General features: G+C 40.2%; 1 protein-coding gene across 1 annotated transcript in view; it reads left to right on the forward strand.

The window, feature by feature from the left end:
• Window positions 1–21,341, forward strand: part of LOC116225261 (ribonuclease inhibitor-like) — a 167,498-nt gene that overhangs the window by 129,822 nt on the left and 16,335 nt on the right. Inside the window, exons 8-9 of the mRNA XM_042702779.1 lie at window positions 909–1,082; window positions 7,680–7,853. Coding sequence (XP_042558713.1) covers window positions 909–1,082; window positions 7,680–7,853 — 348 coding nt within the window. The remainder of the gene's footprint in view (window positions 1–908; window positions 1,083–7,679; window positions 7,854–21,341) is intronic.

Consider the following 21,341-nt stretch of genomic DNA (forward strand, 5'->3'; position numbering starts at 1 on the left):
CATTTGAGAACTGAGATATGAACAAATGCTTTCTGCCTTCTCTCTTCTCTCCAGGCTTAATGACAGCAGTATAACAGAAGAAGGCTGTGCTGCTCTGACTTCAGCTCTCAGATCAAACCCCTCACACCTGATAGAGCTGAATGTCAGTGGGAATAAACTAGGAGACTCAGGAGTGAAGCAGATTTCTCTTCTACTGGAGAATCCACACTGTAAACTACAGACACTGCTGTAAGTAAAAAATGTTTAATGAGCAGAAACTGATGAAACTGGCAGAAAGTTATTTTCAATAATGAATAAATCATCTGAAAATGTTACATTCATTAAATGCTGGTTTACATATACTGACTGGTATATGTAGTGTTGGTTTGAAAGCCCAAACCATATACGGTTTTGTTTTTGAAAAACAATAAATGTATGAACAAGACCAAAAACATTTGTTAATAGCAGTAATCAGTTAATCAACAACAATTTAAAACCGATTCATCAATGAAATTTCTCCTTTCTGGTAGACTTTCTGACTGTAGAATAACAGGAGATGGATACGCTGCTCTGACTTCAGCTCTCAAATCAAACCACTCACACCTGGTGGAGCTGGACCTGAGAGGGAACGACCCTGGAGACTCTGGAGTGAAGCACCTCACTGATTTACATAATTTACTTAATGACCCACATTGTAAACTGAAGACAATGAGGTGAGAATTTTAACAAATACAACTGATTATTTAAATAATTTTAAAAGAAAATTCACAGCTCATGACACCATGGTGAGAGAATGTGAACAACGAATTTACAGAGATTACAGATATTATGAGGTTATGGAGGGTTAAATGTGTAATACATTGTATTGGCTGTTATTTTGTCTGATTTGTTATTTGTCTGATGTAAACATATTCCTCCTCTCTCTGAAGGTTGTTGAAGAGTGATGCTGCAGATAAAGGTTGTGCTTATCTGACTTCAGTTCTGGGTAAAACCCCATTACTCCTGACAGAGCTGGATCTGAGTGGGAAGAAACCAGGAGACTCAGGAGTGAAGCAGTTCTGTGCTCTACTGGGGGATTCACACTGCAAACTGAAGACACTTAAGTGAGTGTTGCCATGTTTTCCATATGTGTAGTTGGAAAATAACATTTCCTCTTCATGCATAACAATTCATTTTGAGTTTCTTAGGCAGGTAGTTTTCTTTCTGTTCCTCTTAACATGCATGGTTCAAATGTATTTTTAGAAGTTATAATATAATTTTGCTTCTTACATGTATGTCTGAAACCTTTCTATTCTATGTTTATGAATAAATGAGAATGCAGGAACTATAATTGATCTGTTTGATGATGGCTTTGCAGTGATGAGTTCAGAATAGCTGCGTTTCCACTATCGGGCAAGTGTGAGCTAGGGCTATTTTCAGACCAACCAGTGCTAATGGCCAGGGTCCCTTAACGCTTAAAATTCTTGTTAAAACTTCACAAGTTGTTGTCCTAAAGACATAAAAAGAACACCCACAGCAACCTTGAACCCTTTACTTTTAAATATATATACAGTTCGAAAATAAAATATAAATAAGCACTTTGTAAGGAGAATAGAGCTGATCTCTTGCACATTTCAGTCTGTGAGTGAGGTTTCTGCTCCTAAGGACCCACACATTAGCAAATGACAGCTATTCATATGATAAGTAATGGTGATTCAGTGATCTCTATTGGGCCATGGTGTGGCGAGAAAACCTGTGGGGGTAGTGGGCCACAAAGACATTCCAGGGCCATTACGTAATGGCCATTGTCTTTGTCTGAGGTGTCCCAGCTAACTCATCAATATGCATTTGTAGGGACACACATTTTGGAGAGGCACAGGTCACTCTGCTATTATAAATATGTAGTAGTGAAACCACACACACTTTCTGAATGCTAAACTCACATATGTATAGCCAACACCTATGTTTACAAGGTTCAGAGTTCAAAAGTCTCGGTCCAAAATCTTTACAATGTTTTTTTGTACAAATTCTGAGCAGCTCTGAATGAAGGTTTTCGTAAGGGTGATTTTACATTTGATTTAAATACAATTTTATTTTACTACATTTCTTCTACTCTAATGTTGTTATTGCTGATGTCTTCTATAACATAATCATATATACCACTTGTGCATCAATACTTTTAGTTAGGGGAAATATACAAAAACATCAAGGCATGTGAGACTAAAGAAGTCAAACAGGCCTGGGCCTCTTAAGGCTTAAGCCACGAGAACAAAAGAGATTAGCATTATTACTTTCAAGTTGATAGTAGATTGCAGTAAATTGGCTTAAACCTGCCAGGGTCGTTATATTAATTAAAAGTCAGTTTGTAAACAGAACCAGAAAATCAGTACATGTGGTCAATAATTGAAAATAAGTAGTGCTCACTTAAAAAAAGCTATTTAAGTATTACCTACTCAGAATAATCAAGCAGAGTTCACTTAAAAAAGTAAGTTTATTTAAGTTATTAAGTTGAACTCAATATTAAACCAATATTAAGTGCACTGAACTTGATTTTTAAGGCTTAAAACTTAATTTTATTTTGTGTTGTTGAGTGAAAATAATTTAGTACATAGAGGTTAAAAGATGTAAGTATAAAAATATTTGAATATGAGTTCAGAGAACTTAAAAATTATGAAAACGATAACAAAATAAATCAGTATAGCCGATGTATCATTTTTAAGTTAAGTTTACTTAAAAATAATAATATATGTACTCAAATTTTATTATGTAATTGGTTACATCAAAAGTTTTAAGTACTGTGAACTTGTTCAGGTTTACAGTGTATATATTGCATAAGCATAGTTTCCTCTTAGATATCACAGCATGCTAATGTGTCTCAGTTAGTGAAATACATAAGCCATGTTTAAAGCACACCAGTCAAGGTGGGCTATCATAACATGCTAATCCTTCATTCCTTGCAATGAATTAGCTTTAATAATAATCCATTCTGAATGTGATGGTAATTAAACATCCCTACATATTGTGTTCATTTAAGGCAGCTGTGATTTGTATAATATGTTGATATTTGATCCACGATTGTTGTGGATCATGACACGCACTGTGTCTATATAGCCTGCCAGCATCGTGTTTATAACATAGGGCAAATACATTTTTTTTAAAAGTTGTAACAGGCTGTCACGGAACTAACTGACTCAGAGATGAGAAACAGAGTTTATGGCAAACGGAACAGACAAGACAGACCACAGGTTGTAGAGACACAGATGACGAGGAAACAGATCCTCTTGCATGCAGGCAAACCCTACATAGGGACGCAGGCTCGAAGCACTGGAGGAAATTCAGGAAACTGGCACTTAAGGCGCAGAAAGAAACAAAACAGAGTCTTACTCTTTAACTTAACTAAACTATCTAACTCACGCCGTAGCGTAAAACAAAACACGAGTCACACTCGGCAAGGCTATGAACAGTAGTGATGTTACAAATGAACCCGAGGCTTCGGAGCGTGTGTCGCGAAAGTGAAGCACTTCCAGAAGGAGCGTGTATCGAGGCTTGTATCGTTTTGCCGAAATTACGTCACTGGTGACGTCCGAAGCCTCATTTGAGTGAAGTGCTTCACGAAGTGTTTCGTTCGTTCACTTTTGGCGGGACGCTTCGACTTTATAAGATGTCCCAATTCCCATCTCGTATTCGTGGTTGTTGTTAGTGGTTGGAGACAGAGATAGTTAGAGACATAGCGATGGTTAGAGACTTAGCGGTAGTTGATTTAGCGGTAGTTGGAGATTTAGATTGTTTGTAGTATAGATAGTACTATAGATTATTTGAGATAGAGTTATGGAGCCAGTTAGGAAGAGAAAGTCGTCACCCGTGTGGGAACACTTTGATTTGATTTCTCCTAATAAGGTCTGTTTGTAGCTTGTATGACTTCCCTGACATTAGCCTATTATTGTGTTATTTCATGTTGTTACGGACCTTTAGTTTAATGAGTATCTTTTTTATTCGTAGATGAATTGTATGATCTGTGACAAGCAACTGAGTTACAATAATAACACCTTCTCCATGTTGAAGCACTCACTACCCTTAGTTTTACAAAAGTACTGACCAGTATTCCAAAAGCACTTTAACTAACCTCTGTTCCAACGGCATACAGAAGAGGGTACCACTTTACAATAAGGTTCCCTTTATAAAGGTTTATAAATGGTTTATAAATAGGTTATTAATTAGGTTGTAAAACCTTTGTAAGTCATTAATAAGCCATTATAAATGAGTTATAACACAGTTCTTAACACATGGATGTAGGCTCACTATTTGGTAAGATCCCCATTTTGGCAACCCACTGTCTATCCCTTAACTGGCTATACTAGCCCATTGCACACTCCCTACCATTCTTGTATCTGTTACCACCAGCACGTAGAGATTACCCCCGCACTGTGGGGGGGGGGCTCGCGTGCCCCCCCCCCCCCCCACAAAAAAATGTAAAACAAAAACGTTTTTTTTTCTTCTTTCAATTTGAATTACACGGGATGCACACTATGTCCTTATTGTCTTGTCTGTGTTTCCAGAGTTGATATAGAAATAAAGAAAAATATATTTAAATGTGCTTTCTTTGTCAGGTAGCCTAGTGACGTGACGACATAGGTCAGAAGGTCACAGACCGGCGCACCCACGGCAAATAGGGAGCTTGAGTTTTGATATCTTGCCTATATGTGGGGGGGAGGGGCTCTCGTGTTTCCGTTACGGTACTGGTTACTACCCCACTCCTTTTGAACGTGTTCTCCCTATGTGTATGTGATTTGTGTATGTTGTGTCTGGATGCTACTGGATGGCCTAAAATTTCCCTCGGGAATAATAAAGTATCCATCCATCCATCCAAGATCCAGTTACTGCTTACTACTCATTAATCTTACGAGTTACTAACATGTATAAATGGCAAAAGGGAGCCTTATTGTAAAGTGTGAAACAAATCATCATCTATTAATCAGTTACTATCATTTATAACTGGCAAAGGGAGCCTTATTGTAAAGTGTGAAACACATCATCATCTATGAATCAGTTACTAACATGTATAACTGGCAAAAGGGAGCCTTATTGTAAAGTGTGAAACAAATCATCATCTATTAATCAGTTACTATCATTTATAACTGGCAAAGGGAGCCTTATTTTAAAGTGTGAAACACATCATCATCTATTAATCAGCTACTAACATGTATAACTGGCAAAGGGAGCCTTATTGTAAAGTGTGAAACAAATCATCATCTATTAATCAGTTACTATCATTTATAACTGGCAAAGGGAGCCTTATTGTAAAGTGTGAAACACATCATCATCTATTAATCAGCTACTAACATGTATAACTGGCAAAGGGAGCCTTATTGTAAAGTGTCACCATTCATAAATGAGTAACTAACATTCACATTTTCCTAATATAAGTTTTTCACATGGAATGGAAAGTAAGATGCAACAGATACAAGCAAAAATAATGCATTCACACATGTTAAAAATCAACAGTCAAAATAATAAAACTGTTGAGTACAAGTGATGCTTATAATTAGACATAAAAGCTTTACGCAGACATCAATAAAACACTTTGAAAGAAATAATGAGATTCAGACTGGAAAGGCTTTTCGTATATCCATGAACAACCGTCCAAGTGGCCCATCAGGGTGACCAGAGCCAAAAAGTCAATAATTGTATCCGGATCACGGCACCGTTGTAACAAGTCCTGCGTTGTGTTCTGTGTGAGTCTGTTTGCTGGGCAAGAAATGGCCACGCACTGAAGTTCTGATGCTTTGTTCCAGCGAAGTGGAGCTCTGTACACTGTACACAATAACATACAACGAGACAGTCTGTAACATGCAGTTGTCAAACACACTGGATATTAGCCTGTTAGCAGAGGGAAAATGTATGCTAGGAACCTCATGGCATAAGACAAAACAAGATAAATGCATTAAATATCACATCGTATGCATCACATGTTGCAGTTCACAATCTTTTAGTATATACACCGTTATGTCACCATTACACCATGACTTTGAGAGTTTATCACTTATAAATATACGTTTAGTTTCTTTGACATACCTCTCTTCAGATCAGCAACTTCAAACTGAAGCCTAAAAGGAGAGATGCCAACAAAACCGAGTTTCTCAAAGGGGCAATACAAGTTGTACTCAGTGTGTTCAAATAACAAGATTTAGTATATACAAATCAGGATCAAATATGTAACGGAGTCCAAAAGTGTTGCATTTATTTCATGAAATGTCACCAAATCCTGATTTGTTTATATTTAATCTTGTTATTTGAACACACTGAATACGTGAACTTCTATTGCCACTTTAAGTAACTTGGCTTAGTTTGCGTCTAAAGTTAGCATGCTACTACCCAGCAGTAGTACTGGGCAGTAGCATGCTAACTTTAGATAGCTGGCTGACACACCTCGCAAATCCCCTCAGACGTATTTTTCAGTTTAAATAAATGGGTTTCTACATTGCATAGTGTCTCGGTAACTTTTAAAAAAATCTAAGCAAAAAAAGTAAAACAAACAACTTTTAAATCGCTGTTTATCTTCTGGGTAGTAGCATGCTAAACTGAGATGCAAACTAACGTGACACAGGCTTTGGTTGTACACCCTGGTTGTTGTGCAACTTCATATTTATTAGCTTTTATGCCTGTGAACCGAACAGACATCTATCAAAGAAATTACAATCTTGTAGGTTGTTCTCCCATACCTAATCAAGCTACCTTTACACATTTTTATTGGAACAAATATTAAGCAGAGCCCTGATTTTGCATGCTGACCAGATCCAACAATTGTCTATTTACAAATATCCGTTAAGGTTATTTGATAGTGCCTACTTTTGGCGCTGAACCACTCTAACCTGACTCCGCAAACTTCGCTTTGACCTTGACACAGCCGCGAGCACCAGTTAGCCCTGTTTGGCCCAAAAGCCCCTGAGGAAGCCCCAAGGAGGCACGATAGAGCCCCGGAACAGTGGAACTGGCTTTGGCACGCAGTAGTTCGCACACATTTGGCCCGATAGTGGAAACATGGCTATTATGTTCCTAGTTTTGGAATACGTGTTGTTAATTCTACTTCACAGGCTGAGCCAAACTCTTGGTGTGTGTTAGTGTTTCAGATCAGGCTTAAGCTGCTTGCCTTCAGCCTTCCTCAAGTCATTTTAAACTTTCAATCTTGCACCACACTTTGATATGGTGGTGTTGTAAGGCTGTTTTTAAGTTTAATCTCAAGTTTAGCTGTATAGCTGTTGTATTTCCAGACTATAAATGGCACCGTATATACACCGCATTACATAATTTAATTACATTTTATAAAACAAACCCATGTATTGACCACATCCGTGTATTAACCACAGTTTATTGAACATTACGTCATGCCATGTAGTTGTGGTGTGAGCACTACTAACCATTTCAAAGTTGCATGAAGTAGGGATAGACATTTCAAAAAACTACACCTACACCCCTCCCTGCATGCACACACACACACACACACAACCTAAGACTGCTTTTTATTGGTGAGCTGATTTTGAGAAATTAAACTTAACATTGTGTTTCCTGGTTGCTATGGTTATCTAATTGATGTGCTAGGCAGTGGAAAAACTCCCTAAAATGAACAGAAGGAAGAGATTTTGGGAGGAACCATGACTCAACAGGGGGGACCCATACTCACCTATACTCTTTTCCTTCTCTCTCTCTCTACTCTGTTTCTACAGGCTTAATGACAGTGGTATAACAGCAGAAGGCTGTGCTGCTCTGACTTCAGCTCTCAGATCAAACCCCTCACACCTGATAGAGCTGAATCTGAGTGAAAATAAGCTAGGAGTCTCAGGAGTCAAGCACATCTCTACTCTCCTGGGGAATACAGACTGTAAACTACAGACACTGCTGTAAGTAAAAAGACAAAAAGGATATGATGAAACAGAGTATTCAAATTATTAATGATTAAAATATTAAAAGAATGTGAAAGGTTTTTTTCTCCATTGAATTATTTATGAAGATACTTTATATAAATGGCCTGTTCTTTCCTCTGAGGGGGTCTTAAGCCACTCAGTAAATAAATAATCAGCAACCATTTGTGACTCCATCATGACATCTTTCTTCTCTCTAGACTTTCTGACTGTGGTGTAACAGGAGATGGATACGCTGCTCTGACTTCAGCTCTGAAATCAAACCCCTCACACCTGGTGGAGCTGGACCTGAGAAGGAACGACCCTGGACACTCTGGAGTGGAGCTGCTCACTGATTTGCATAATTTACTTGATGATCCAAATTGTGGACTAAAGAGACTGAGGTAAGAAAACTTCCTAACTCAACTTAAAAACTAGTCTGAACAGTGCTTGGAAGAAGAATCATAAGCACAGTAAAGATGCTAATTTGTGTATTTAAATAATTTATACTATTAATATGTCCAGCTCTCCATTACCACTTTGACTTGTATTGCTTCATTTAATGTAGGGCTGCAACAACTGATCAAATTAATCGACTACAATTTACTAAGCACATCGTTGCCCACATTAACTAGCTCATTAGACATAGAGACAAGGTTCTTTCTAGATCTATGCAGTAGCTAGAGTTCGTCACTTTGATGTAATGAGGGACAAATCTGTCTAAGAATGACGGGGTAACATCAGCATGGTCAAAAACATTTAAATCTAAGAGCATTTCACCAAACCCTGGCCTCTGCTAGGAGGGTCAGCAATGATAGTTGACCAGCACATACACACATCTCCTATACAGGTATTTAAAAAAGGAAGGAGACTTTGCTAACTTTTGTTCAAAACCAAATTAAGTACGACATTTTCTGGCAGAAACGACTTTCGTCTCATCTCAGATGCTGAATATAACTCATATGATGATGAGCCCACCAGATTATGCTATTTATCACTTCAAAACAACTTTTACAATGACGTGAAATTTGGTTGGATTTTGGTTTCATGTACCCTATGCTTAATAAGAAGTGATTTGCATGTGATGCTGAGAAGTCCATTGAATGTTGCACTAAATTAATGTATAATGCATTGCATGTAAATTTTCATTTTTTGTTTATGACATCTGCTTAATGAAAAAGCATGCTGCATAAAGCATGGTGTGATCTGAGAAGGAGAGGTATGGCTCAACATGTCATAACTAGGAATATATTCTTTTTTTCTACAGGTTGTTGAAGAGTGATGCTGCAGAGAAAGCCTGTGTTGAGCTGACTAAAGTTCTGGGTACAAACCCCTTACTCCTGACAGAGCTGGATCTGAGTGGGAAGGAATCAAAAGTGAAGATTTCTGCTTTACTGGAGGACTCTCACTGCAAACTGAAGACACTTAAGTAAGTGGTTTTATAATTTTTTAAATTTTAAATCTGACAATGAAAAATAAAGAAAGCAGATATAAAGAAAGTTTAGTTGAGTCAACAGTTTGTTGTTCCTCAGCTTCAAAAAGCAAAAAGCGTATTATTACTTAGTGTCACCGGCACTTACTGAGGTTTTTACTTATTTTATTTATTTCAGGCATTGAAGCATTTGTTCAGACCAGTGTAACAGGTCACATGGTTACTAGTGTAACGAACCCAGCTCACGGGCACGAAACATAAAGGGGAGGCCACGCAGAATTTATGACATAATAATAATAAGTTATTTATTAAGGGTTACAAGTATATATTTATCTATTAATTATAGGAAAACGTGTGGTGTGGAGAGAAACAAAAGATGTAATGTAAAGTCAGTTAAATGGTAATATAAAGCAAACGACGGCGACGGCAATCCAAAATCCAACGAGTATCCACAAATCCAATTCCTATCCAAACACCAACGACCAATCCAAAACTCCAATCCAACGCTCTCCTGACTTCTGTCTGATCAGGGCTTTTGTAGCCATCCAATCATGGGGTACACCTGTTGTACACCTGCTCCCCATTACCTACTGAGGAGACAGAACAGGCATGCAAATATCATGGGGCGGGGCCTAGATCCGCCAGGGTCGTAACACTAGTCAGATCTCTTACACCAGAACAGCATCCTGTTAGAACATATTTTCACAGACAACAAAACCAAATGTACTTTTCAAATCACATATATAAACCATGATGTATAATCACCTACCGGTATAATCACATATATCAATTCAGTTCAATTTAATATTGCGCCAAAACAATAAAATTGTCTCAAAGCACTCTACAAAGCCCAGGGCCTGAACCCCTGGAGCAAACACAAAGGCAACAGAAGCAAGGAAAAACGCCCTTGCAAAACCTCTGCAGAACCTTGGCTCAATGGGGGGGTATACAGTTTTATGCAAAAGTTTGGGCACCCCTCTGAGGTTGCATGTTAATTTGCTCTGTCTTGATAAGAACACATCATAGTAATATGTCATGGGTGTGTAATGGGATGTTTTTCAGACAAAAATTAGTATCTAGCAGTTGAAATGAAATTGAATGTGAAAAACAGGCTGTGCAAAAATGTTGGCACCCTTTTAACTGTGTTGATTTGAATATCTGTAGTCAATAAATGCTGATTGATTGAAACACAAAATTAGGGATGCACCGATACCGATACCAGTATCGGTATCGGTGCCGATACTTCGTTAAAATACTCGTACTCGTACTCGTTGTTGAATTGCCGATACCAAGCACCGATACCACTCATCAGTATTTCACTGCATCAAACTGGCCGGGCTATGCTGACACAAAATGTGATTTATTGTCCTACCTGTCCTACCATTCTCTGCCAGACTAGTAAGTAGCTTATTTGCCGTCTTGTGTTGCATTTGCTTGATGTTTGACTGTGTTAGGAAAGTTTGTCATAGTGTCAAAGTATTTCAGTATACAGGTTTCGCTAAATTTAGCTGCTAGCATCTCGTTAGCGATTAGCAATTCCGTTGTGCTGCCTTAACGGCGATTTGGGCTCATTTTAAGATAAATGACGACAACAGGAGTAAGGCACAGTGTAAGATCTGCACTGCTACGGTGTCGAGGGGCGGAAAGGAAAGTACTCTGTTTAACACAAGCAATTTGATTAAACATCTGAAGACGCACCATAGTGCTAAGTACACAGAGTTCACTGATGCTAGTGGCGCAAGACCGAAGCAACCAATCTTAACTGACGTCTTGCAAAAGAAAAAAACGTGCACGCACACACAGAGAGAGAGAGGTAGAGAGAAAGACTGTGCCACATAGGTTAAGTGATTGTTTGTGTACTTGAGCAGGAGATTCTTCTGCTCCTTTTGTAACTGAAATGTGCTCTTGTGCTAATCCAGTAATAGTTCTGTTCACTTTTTGTTAAGCAGACTGTGTTGTTAACTATGCAGCAAATTGAATTGCCTTTATCTGGTTATATTTGCATTTTGTCTAATGTGATGATATTGTCTGTTTGAAGGCTTTTTTTGTGTGTTAAAACCAGAAAGCTCTGTTTATTTTTGGTTTGGGATAGCCTTCTGTTAATTTTGTACTATAGGCTTGACATAATCTGCAGAGGATAAAATAAAATCTGCCTCCAAATGAATTGCACTTTCATGGAGACCAAATCTAAGAAGTATCGGTATCGGTACTCGGTATCGGCAAGTACACAAATAAAAATACTCATACTCGTATCGGTTTGTAAAAAAGTGGTATCGTGCATCCCTACACAAAATTATTTTGATTAGCTGATTAAACCTTAAACTGCAAATAAAGTTGCAACCAATCATGAGAAAGCTCATTTAACATAGCTAATTGATAGGTGTGCTTCTCCTTCATTCTCTGTTGGAAAGTAGCAACATGATGACCTCAAAAGAACTCTCTAATGACCTAAAAACTAAGATGATTCGTCAATATGAATTAGGAGAGGGATATAAAAAGTTATCAAAAAGGTTTGAGGTGTCTGTCTCCACAGTCAGAAATGTAGTAAGAAAATGGAAAGCCACAGGAACAGTCCTTGTGAAGGAAAGATCTGGTAGGCCAAGACAAATATCTGAAGTCAAAGATGAAGAATGGTTTGAATATTCTCAAACAAACCACAGACCACCTCTAAAGAGCTCCAAGAACATCTTGCTGCTGATGGTGTCATTGTTCTACAGTCCATCGCACTTTGCGCAAGGACAGCCCAATGAAGGGTAATGCATAAAAAGCCTTTTCTGCGTACTAACCACAAGCAGAGTCGCTTGAGGTATGCAAAGGCTCATCTGGACAAGCCATAATCATTTTGGAGTAAAGTGCTGTGGACAGATGAAACTAAGAGAGTTATTTGGTCACAACCATAAGTGCTTTGCATCACAGAAAAATAACTTGCTGCCTACAATTTGGTGGAGGGTTCATCATGCTATGGGGCTGTTTGGCTAGCACAGGTACTGGAACATTTGTCAAAGTTGAGGGTTGCATGGATTCCACCCAGTATCAGCAGATTCTTGGGAACAATAGGCCTCATTCTCGAACGCAGTTGAGAAGAATTTAAGAAGGAATTTCTTCTGAACTCCACTTCCGGTGGATTTAGGAAAACATTAGACATTCATGAAAGTTTTCTCATCTGGGATTTGTTCTGAACTTCAGAAGACTTTCAGAACGTGAAATAGCAGTCGTAAATCGGCCAGAGTTTTCTCAAATGAGATTCCACAAAACACCACAAGATGCCCGGATTAAAATACTTATACTAATAATAAATACAAGAATATTTGTATCATTAACAATTACGTTTCACATTTATAGTCATGATTCTACGAGGCATCGTGATGTCATAAAATAAATAAAAGGACTACACCAGGATGCTAGTGTCTAGTGGGCATCGTTTGGCACTGCCGTTTGTGCAAGTGCAAGTACGGCAATCCAGACTATTTTCATTTGTAGTTAGACGTTGGTGGAGCAAACTGCCTAGCTAGCACTACCAGATCAGGTGCGTCCCTCTCTACCTTTAAGAAGCTTTTGAAGACCCAACTCTTCAGAGAGCACCTCCCTTCCTAACTGGCACCTTGACTAGCGCTTAACTTGCACTTACAGCACTTATATTCCTGCACTTCTTTTTTCTTTTCTATTTCGTTTTTCTATTTCTTATGTAAAGTAGTATTTATTGTTACACTAGGTCTCTATTGCTCGTAGCTTGACTGTTCTCTCCCTTGTACGTCGCTTTGGACAAAAGCGTCTGCTAAATGACTAAATGTAAATGTACATGAACAATGCAAATAGAAGTGAATAAATAAATAAGCACTAAACTCAATCGTGTTGATATAGCTATAGCAGACCTGCCAACCTGCACGCATTTTGTGTACTAACCACGCAATTCTTAGTCAAAATACGCAGGTACGAAATGCCAGCTGAAACTTCGCAAAAAAAAAATCAATCAATGCAAACCCATACCGTACATTTATTTAAACTACATCCCTCAGATTGGACTAGATGCTACGACCTTGTGCCTGTGGTTCTGTAACCCTCCCCGACCCGCAATAGTACTCTCACTCACTCAACATCCACTGATACTACTACACTGCTACTTTATTATCCACAGAGGCGTAATGCATTGCTGAGGTACAATGGGAAGTGGGGGAGTAATAATCAAGCACATAAATGTGACCGTAATGTTAGCATATAAAACGTTAAAACATGTGTTCGGTAACTTAACGAGATGATGCATTTCAAGGGGTATTTCCTTCAGATAAATTTGTATAAAAAGTTAGCCGTAGTAGCTAGCATACGATGTGATTCGCCTGGTTACGAGACGGCTACGGTGTGAATAACTGATGGAGTAGGCTAATTTAGCCTGCTTCAAACGCTCCACCATCATCCCGGTTCCCAAGAAATCCTCCATCACTGGACTGAATGACTACAGGCCCGTCGCCCTGACGTCTTTGGTCATGAAATCCTTTCAGAGACTGGTATTGACCCATCTGAAGGGCATCACAGGCCCCCTGCTGGACCCTCTGCAGTTTGCCTACCGGGCAAACAGGTCAGTGAATGATGCAGTCAACATGGGGCTGCACTACATCCTGCAACACCTCGACTCCCCAGGGACCTATGCAAGGATGCTGTTCGTGGACTTCAGCTCGGCGTTCAACACCATCATTCCAGAAGTCCTCCTCACCAAACTCACCCAGCTCACTGTGCCTGCCTCCACCTGTCAGTGGATTACAAACTTCCTGATAGACAGGAAGCAGCAGGTGAGGCTGGGTGAAACAACATCCAGCACCCGGTCAGTCATCACTGGTGCACCTCAGGGATGCGTGCTCTCCCCACTGCTCTTCTCCCTCTACACAAATGACTGCACCTCAGGAGACCCATCTGTTAAATTCCTAAAATTTGCAGACGACACATCAGTCATCGGCCTCATCCGTGATGATGATGAGTCTGCATATAGGCGGGAAGTTGAACAGCTGGTCCTGTGGTGCGGTCGCAACAACCTAGAGCTGAACACGCTTAAAACTGTGGAGATGAAAGTGGACTTCAGGAAGAGCCCCCCAGCACTGCCCCCCCTCATCATATACAACAGTACTGTGTTGGCTGTGGAATCCTTCAGGTTTCTGGGATCCACAATCTCCCGGAACCTGAAGTGGGAACCCAACATCAACACAATCATCAAGAAGGCCCAGCAGAGGATGTACTTCCTGCGCCAGCTTAGGATGTACAACCTGCCTCAAGAGCTGCTGATCATGTTCTACACCGCAGTCATAGAGTCTGTTCTGTGCACTGCAATCACTGTCTGGTTTGGATCGGCCACCAAACTGGATAAGAACAGACTCCAACGGTCAGTCAGGTCTGCAGAAAAGATCATCGGTGCCAACCTGCCCACCACCCAAGACCTGTACACCTCCAGAGTCAGGAAACGGGCAGGAAAAATCACTGCAGACCCCGCACACCCCGGACACAAACTATTCAAACTCCTCCCTTCTGGTAGACGCTACAGATCACTGTTCGCCAAAACCTCCAGACACAAAAACAGTTTCTTCCCCCTCGCCGTCTCACTACTGAACAGCTAACCCACTGTAGCATATATAGTTTATATAGTATATATATTTATCCCTGCACTTCTTGCACTTTCCACTTCTTCTTTGCACTATTGTTGTGTAACATTTCACAGCTACTGTATATAGCCATTCCGCCTTGTATATATTTCGTAAACTTCTTAGACCGTTGCACTGTTGCACTGTTTGTTTTGTATTGTGTTGTAATGTATATTTTGTGTAAGCACATTGAGAGCCACTTTACCAAGTCAAATTCCTTGTTTGTGCAAATAAAACCTGATTTTCTGATTCTGATTTAGCTGCAGTAACGTTAACTCAAATGCCACGGAGACTGTTCTAACTTTGAATCGCTCTGTTGGGGCAAAGTGACCATTGCAAAGGTGTTTGACTACAGACTGCTAACGTAGCAAATAATTCCTACTATTGCAGCCAGTCAACCGACCAGCCTTGCAGGTATAAAATAATCATGACGCAGGAGAGCAAGTGCCACTGGAAGTAGATAGATGAATACTTTAATAGGAGCTTTAAATATATATACAAACAAACAAGGCTGACTGCAGTCAGTTTTTTATTGCACGCACAACTCACAGCAACACACATGTGTTATATATATGGAGGCGACCAGGACACACTACACACACACAGGCCTGAGGTCGCCGTGAATTTTTGCTCTGCCTTTAACCCATCCCGGATCGTCCCTCCTCCAGGATCCTCCAGGAGCAGTGGGCAGCTTCTCAGCACCCGGGGACCAAGTGAACCGTCCGTCTCGGTCAGGGACGGACAGGATTGTTCTGTTTGCATGTTTTTCTGTTGTGGTTATTAGCGGAGGAAACCCCTTGTGAACACGGGGAGAAAATGCAAACTCCACACAGAAAGGCCCGGGAGATAGCCCACTTGAGCACTGTGCACTGTGCCCCCCAGAGCCAACAGCGCCCCATGCGGGAATCGAACCCATGGCCTTCTTGCTGTGAGGCTGCAGTGCAAGCAGTGCAAGCAACTGAGCCACCGGGTATGTAGGGTATATAGGGGTATATATATATATATATACCCTATATATTTATAAATATTTATAAATATATTCTTTAGAAGTGCTAAATGATGCAAAATGATGCAAAATGAAAAGATCTCTTTTCATTTATGGAATTCTTGTCAAGAAAATATGATTGTATTGTTTTCTTCGCCGCTGATTTATTATGTTGAATAACTGGATGATATGGCGGTGAGTGGGGAATTGACCGTATGCAAAGCCCCTGCCAAACTGAAACTCCCCTGGTACTCAAAATCAAATGGACACATCTACATCCTGCAACAGAACCTCCACCTCTGCACCGGTGAAGTTAGATCTGCGTTTACTCGACCGGTGCTCGCTTTCCGTTTTGACATGACTCGCTTACGATTTGCTTTCGTGTAGATTCGGTCGATTCCGACTGCACACGTCACTATGGTTGAATGCCCTTATAAGGAGCTGGCGGGGCGTTTATGTATGCAAATTCAGGTGCACGAGAACGCGCTTTCAATTTAAGAAACCTCTTCCGGGGGAGCACAGCTCAGAACACTTCTGCTGCGTGAGAACACATTTCAGGCGTTCATGAATCTGGCGGATATGTTTTTCTTACGTTGGTTTTCCGAAGTCCGTTAGAAACATTTCAGAAGAAACTTCAGAAAATGTTTGAGAATGAGGCCCAATGTTCAAGACTCAGTCAGGAAGCGGAAGTTATGCCGGGGTTGATTGTTTCAGCAGGACGATCCAACGATCCAAAGCATTGTTCAAAATCACCAAGGAATTCATGCAGAGGCACATATACAATGTTCTAGAATGGGCATCCCAGTCCCCAGACTTGTATATCATCGAAATGTGTGGAATGATCTGAGGCGGGCTGTCCACGCACGCCAGCCATCAAACCTGATTCAACTGGAGACATTTTGTAAGGAGGAATGGTCCAAAATACCTGCAGCAAGAAGCATCTACAGGCTGTTATTTTAGCAAAGGGAGGCTCTACCAAATATTGATGTGATTATTCCACTGGGGTGCCCACATTTTTGCACATATTTGTTATAGTTATGATGCACACTGTATTGTTTCTGTCAATTCAATAAATGTTATTACAGTTCTGAAATGTTACCTTTCCCATAAGGTGTAAATTATGTCCAAATGAAGTTGCTGCTTTAAATGACCAACTGTTACGAATCCCAAAACCAAAAATCATAACATAAACAAAGTCACAGTGTTGGTTTTGTGCACAAAAGTATAACTTTACTAAAATCAAAGAAAACGCCAAAATCCCGGACAAAACAAGGTGGTTACAAGACTGAAAGGAAAAAGGAAAAAGAAAACCTCACGCTTGCTGTGTTTGTGGTGTGAACTTGCCTGGCTCCCGTTTCCGAAGTACAAGTCACAAGACAGGCAAAACAAAAAGTGAGTCTTCCGAAGTCCAACTTACTTACCTACCCTAACTAACTACAACTAATAATGTGCCGAAAATAACCACCAGGTAACAATAAACAATATCAGGAATATTTAGCAGAACGGAGAGTTCAAGGAAACAGTCTATCGACTATAGTATAGAGTGTGTGCCAGCGTCTGTCTTTTGCAAAGCGAGAGCGAGCGTCCATCTTGGAAACTGCATGGCTTTTATCCGTGTAGGCCGGTCCCAGTAATTACATGACCACGCCCAGTCTCCACCTACAGCAAGAAATGCACAGACCAGAGCAGGACACTAACAGATTATAATCTGAAATAATGATAATTATCAGGGGTGCCCAAATTTTTGCATAAAACTATACAATCACATATATCAACCATAATTTTCAGCTAAGGTTTCACTTCATTACTAAAACTTCATTACTAAAAAGGGCAGAATGTTGTACAGATTCCCTTCCATGAGTAAAGCTATGAGTTTAGGACAGATATCATGTGAGGGGATAAACTACCACAGGATAATAATTATTGCTGCTGTACAAATCTATAGACATTTACATTTAGCAGACGCTTTTATCCAAAGCGACTTACAAGGATGTATACACATTTTACATTTACACTGATGGCACACTGCACATCAGGAGCAATTAGGGGTTCAGTGTCTTGCTCAAGGACGCTTCGACAGGGAATCGAACTAGCAACCTTCTGTTTACTAAACGACTTCTCTAGCCCCGTACCACTGTCGCCCCATAGACTTGGATGAAATATCACTTATCACTAAAATGGATTGACAGGCATCTCTGTTTTCTCTTGTTCTTCATAATTTCAGCTTAAACACTTTACCAAACACTTCACCTAAAAAAAATGTCATGTATTCTAATTATTTTATAACTGTTTTCGGTCATGAAGTAATCCTCTGTTAATCAGCCGCAAACAAGTCTGTGCATTTTGTGTTTCGGCACAATCATGTTATTATGCTGTTATTGAAATTCTCATTAAATCCATCCCAAAGTTTCCCCTGGTTTATTTGACATGTTGTGTTTACAAGTTCATACGTTTGAGCTCCTCTAAAATGTAATTTCTTTTTAGGCTCATCAATTATGGTATAACTGAGCAAAACTGCACAGTTCTAGCCAAGGTTCTCAGCTCAGGGTCTTCTAATCTCACCCATCTCGAACTGAGTCACAATAAACTACGAAATTCTGGAGTGAAGCAGCTGTCTACTGGGCTGGAGAGTCCTCACTGCAAACTGGAGATACTGAGGTGAGTTGATACACTCTCCTATAATCTGGTCCCTCTTACAAACCGAACCAAGGAATGGAATCCTACAGAAGAAACTGCAATATGTATGAATATGTGTGAGAAATAATTGTTCTCCTTGGTTGGTAAAGGAAAGATAGAGTGTGACACAATGAAAGTGAATTTGCAGGTAATCATAAATGTGATTTTTTTTTCATGTAAAATGAAGTGAAAATGATGGCTTGAAATAAATCTGGTTGTCTAGTGAAGGGTGTAAGGAGCTTAGCATGGAGAGCTGAATGTTCAGAATATTCTAAGGTGATACATATTATTCTACCATTTCATCGTTTTACTGTACAATTAGTAATGGTTCTCTCTCTCTCTGTCTTTCTTCCCTCTCTCTCTCTCTCTCTCTACAGGCTTGATAACACCAGTATAACAGCAGAAAGCTGTGCTGCTCTGACCTCAGCTCTCAGATCAGACCCCTCATACCTGATAGAGCTGAATCTGAGTGGGAATAAACTAACAGACTCAGGAGTGAAGCACATATCTGCTCTACTGAAGAATCCACACTGTAAACTGCAGAGACTGTTGTAAGTAAACTGAGCATCAGTCGTCATTTTTTTCATGTAAAATAAAGTGGAAATGATGTCTTGAATTTGAAAAACGAATTGCCACATGGAGATGAATGCAAATATGGATGTCTAGTAAAGGTTGTAGGGAGCTTAGCATAGCCCACAGCTTTCACAGCATTTACTTTACGATTTGTAAAGTGTAAGTTATGGGTGTATGAACAATCCTGCTTGATTACACCAATAAAGGAGAACAATTCATGTAGAGACCCCTAAAACTAATCTTCCAGCTGTGTCATTAATGAGGATACATTTTCCATTTTAGTTCTACCACAGTGCATGTTGGTTGGCTGAGACAGCTTGTGTAATTTCTCAAATCTTAACTCTCAGCTGTCATGATGAGACTGTGAATGAAATTTCTTTGTTCCTTTTTGCAGGTTGAGGTTTTGGTAGCATATTTTGCCTAGTAACACATTTCAAATATCAAGTTCAGTTAACATGATTAAACTAATTAAATTGACTAAGATGTAAAATCTTTTTTTTTACACCATAGAAGCTAATGGTAAAACTACCCTAGAGTTCAACAGGGAAATGTGGCTTAGCAAAGTAGAATGTGTATTCCTCAGAATTTGTATTGTTGAATCAGTTTAATAACTGCAACATATTCCTCAGAATTTAGTGACAAGGTAAAGTCTACATTAATACAGATATTATATGTTGCGTTACATTATATTTGATACTTATATATTGTATTATATTATATTAGATTCGATTAGATTCAACTTTATTGTCAGTACAGGTACTGAGGCAACGAAATGCCGTTAGCATCTAACCAGAAGTGCAAAAAGCAGAAGAGTGCAGAGTATGTGCATATGTATAGTGGTAATATAAAAATAAATAAATAGGATATATACAGTATGATATAAGATATATGGGGTATGAACAGTAAGAACATTAGCAGCAATAGTGGTGATTAGTGCAGATGTGATATAGGTATATGTAAAGTGCAGGTGAAGGTAGCAGTAGAAGTTATGAATGAGGTAAGAGGCATGATATGATATAAATACGATGAATATAGACAACAATTGTAAATAAATAGATTAGATAGAATAGAATACACTATAGGTGAGAAATGTACAGTAGTTATAAAAACAAGTTAGTGCAAATGTTCAGTGGCTGGAGGGAGGTGTGTGGCGGTTCAGGCCAGGTTAGAGGGGGGAAATACAGTCACTGGAGAAAGATGTGAGGGGGTAGCCAGGGGGGCTATCACCGTGGTGCAGAGTTCAGCAGGGTGACAGCCGCAGGGAAGAAGCTGTTCCTGAGCCTGCTGGTCTGGGAATAGAGGTCCCTGTAGCACCTCCCCGAGGGGAGGAGGGCAAACAGTCTGTGGCTGGGATGGGAGCTGTCCTTCACGATGCTGCGCGCCTTCCGCAGACATTTTTTGCGCTGGACAGCCTCAATGGTGGGGAGTGAGGAACCAGTGATGCTTTGGGAAGTTTTCACTACCCTCTTGAGTGTTTTGTGGTCCGTAACAGAGCAGCTGCCATACCAGACTGAGATGCAGTTGGTGAGGATGCTCTCGATGGTGCAGCGGTAGTAGTTCACCAGAATCTGAGGAGACAGATGGGCCTTCTTCAATCTCCTCAGGAAGAAGAGACGCTGGTGAGCCTTCTTGACCAGGGTTGAGGTGTTGAGGGTCCAAGAGAGGCTCTCAGAGATGTGTACACCCAGGAATTTAAAGCTGGTAACACGCTCCACCTCCGCCCCGTTTATACAGATCGGTGTGCGTGCGCCATCTTTGGTCCTCCTGAAGTCCACAATGAGCTCTTTGGTCTTCTTGATGATGAGAGCCAGGTTGTTGTCGGCACACCACTCTGCCAGGTGCTGGACCTCTTCCCCGTAGGCCGACTCATCGTTGTTGCTGATGAGGCCAATCACTGTTGTGTCATCTGCAAACTTGACAATGGAATTAGAACCATGTACAGGTGTGCAGTCGTAGGTGAAGAAGGAGTAGAGGAGAGGGCTCATCACGGACCCCTGTGGGACACCGGTGTTTAGGGTGAGGGTTAAGGAGGTGTTGTTCTCTAACCTGACAGACTGGGGTCTGTTGGTTAAGAAGTCCAGTATCCAGTTGCTGAGGGAGGTGTTGATGCCCAGATCACTGAGTTTGGTGATCAGTTTGGAGGGGATTATTGTGTTAAATGCTGAGCTGAAGTCTATAAACAACAGTCTCACGTAGGC

Source organism: Clupea harengus, chromosome 20, assembly GCF_900700415.2.
Source record: "Clupea harengus chromosome 20, Ch_v2.0.2, whole genome shotgun sequence".
Classification (NCBI taxonomy): domain Eukaryota; kingdom Metazoa; phylum Chordata; class Actinopteri; order Clupeiformes; family Clupeidae; genus Clupea; species Clupea harengus.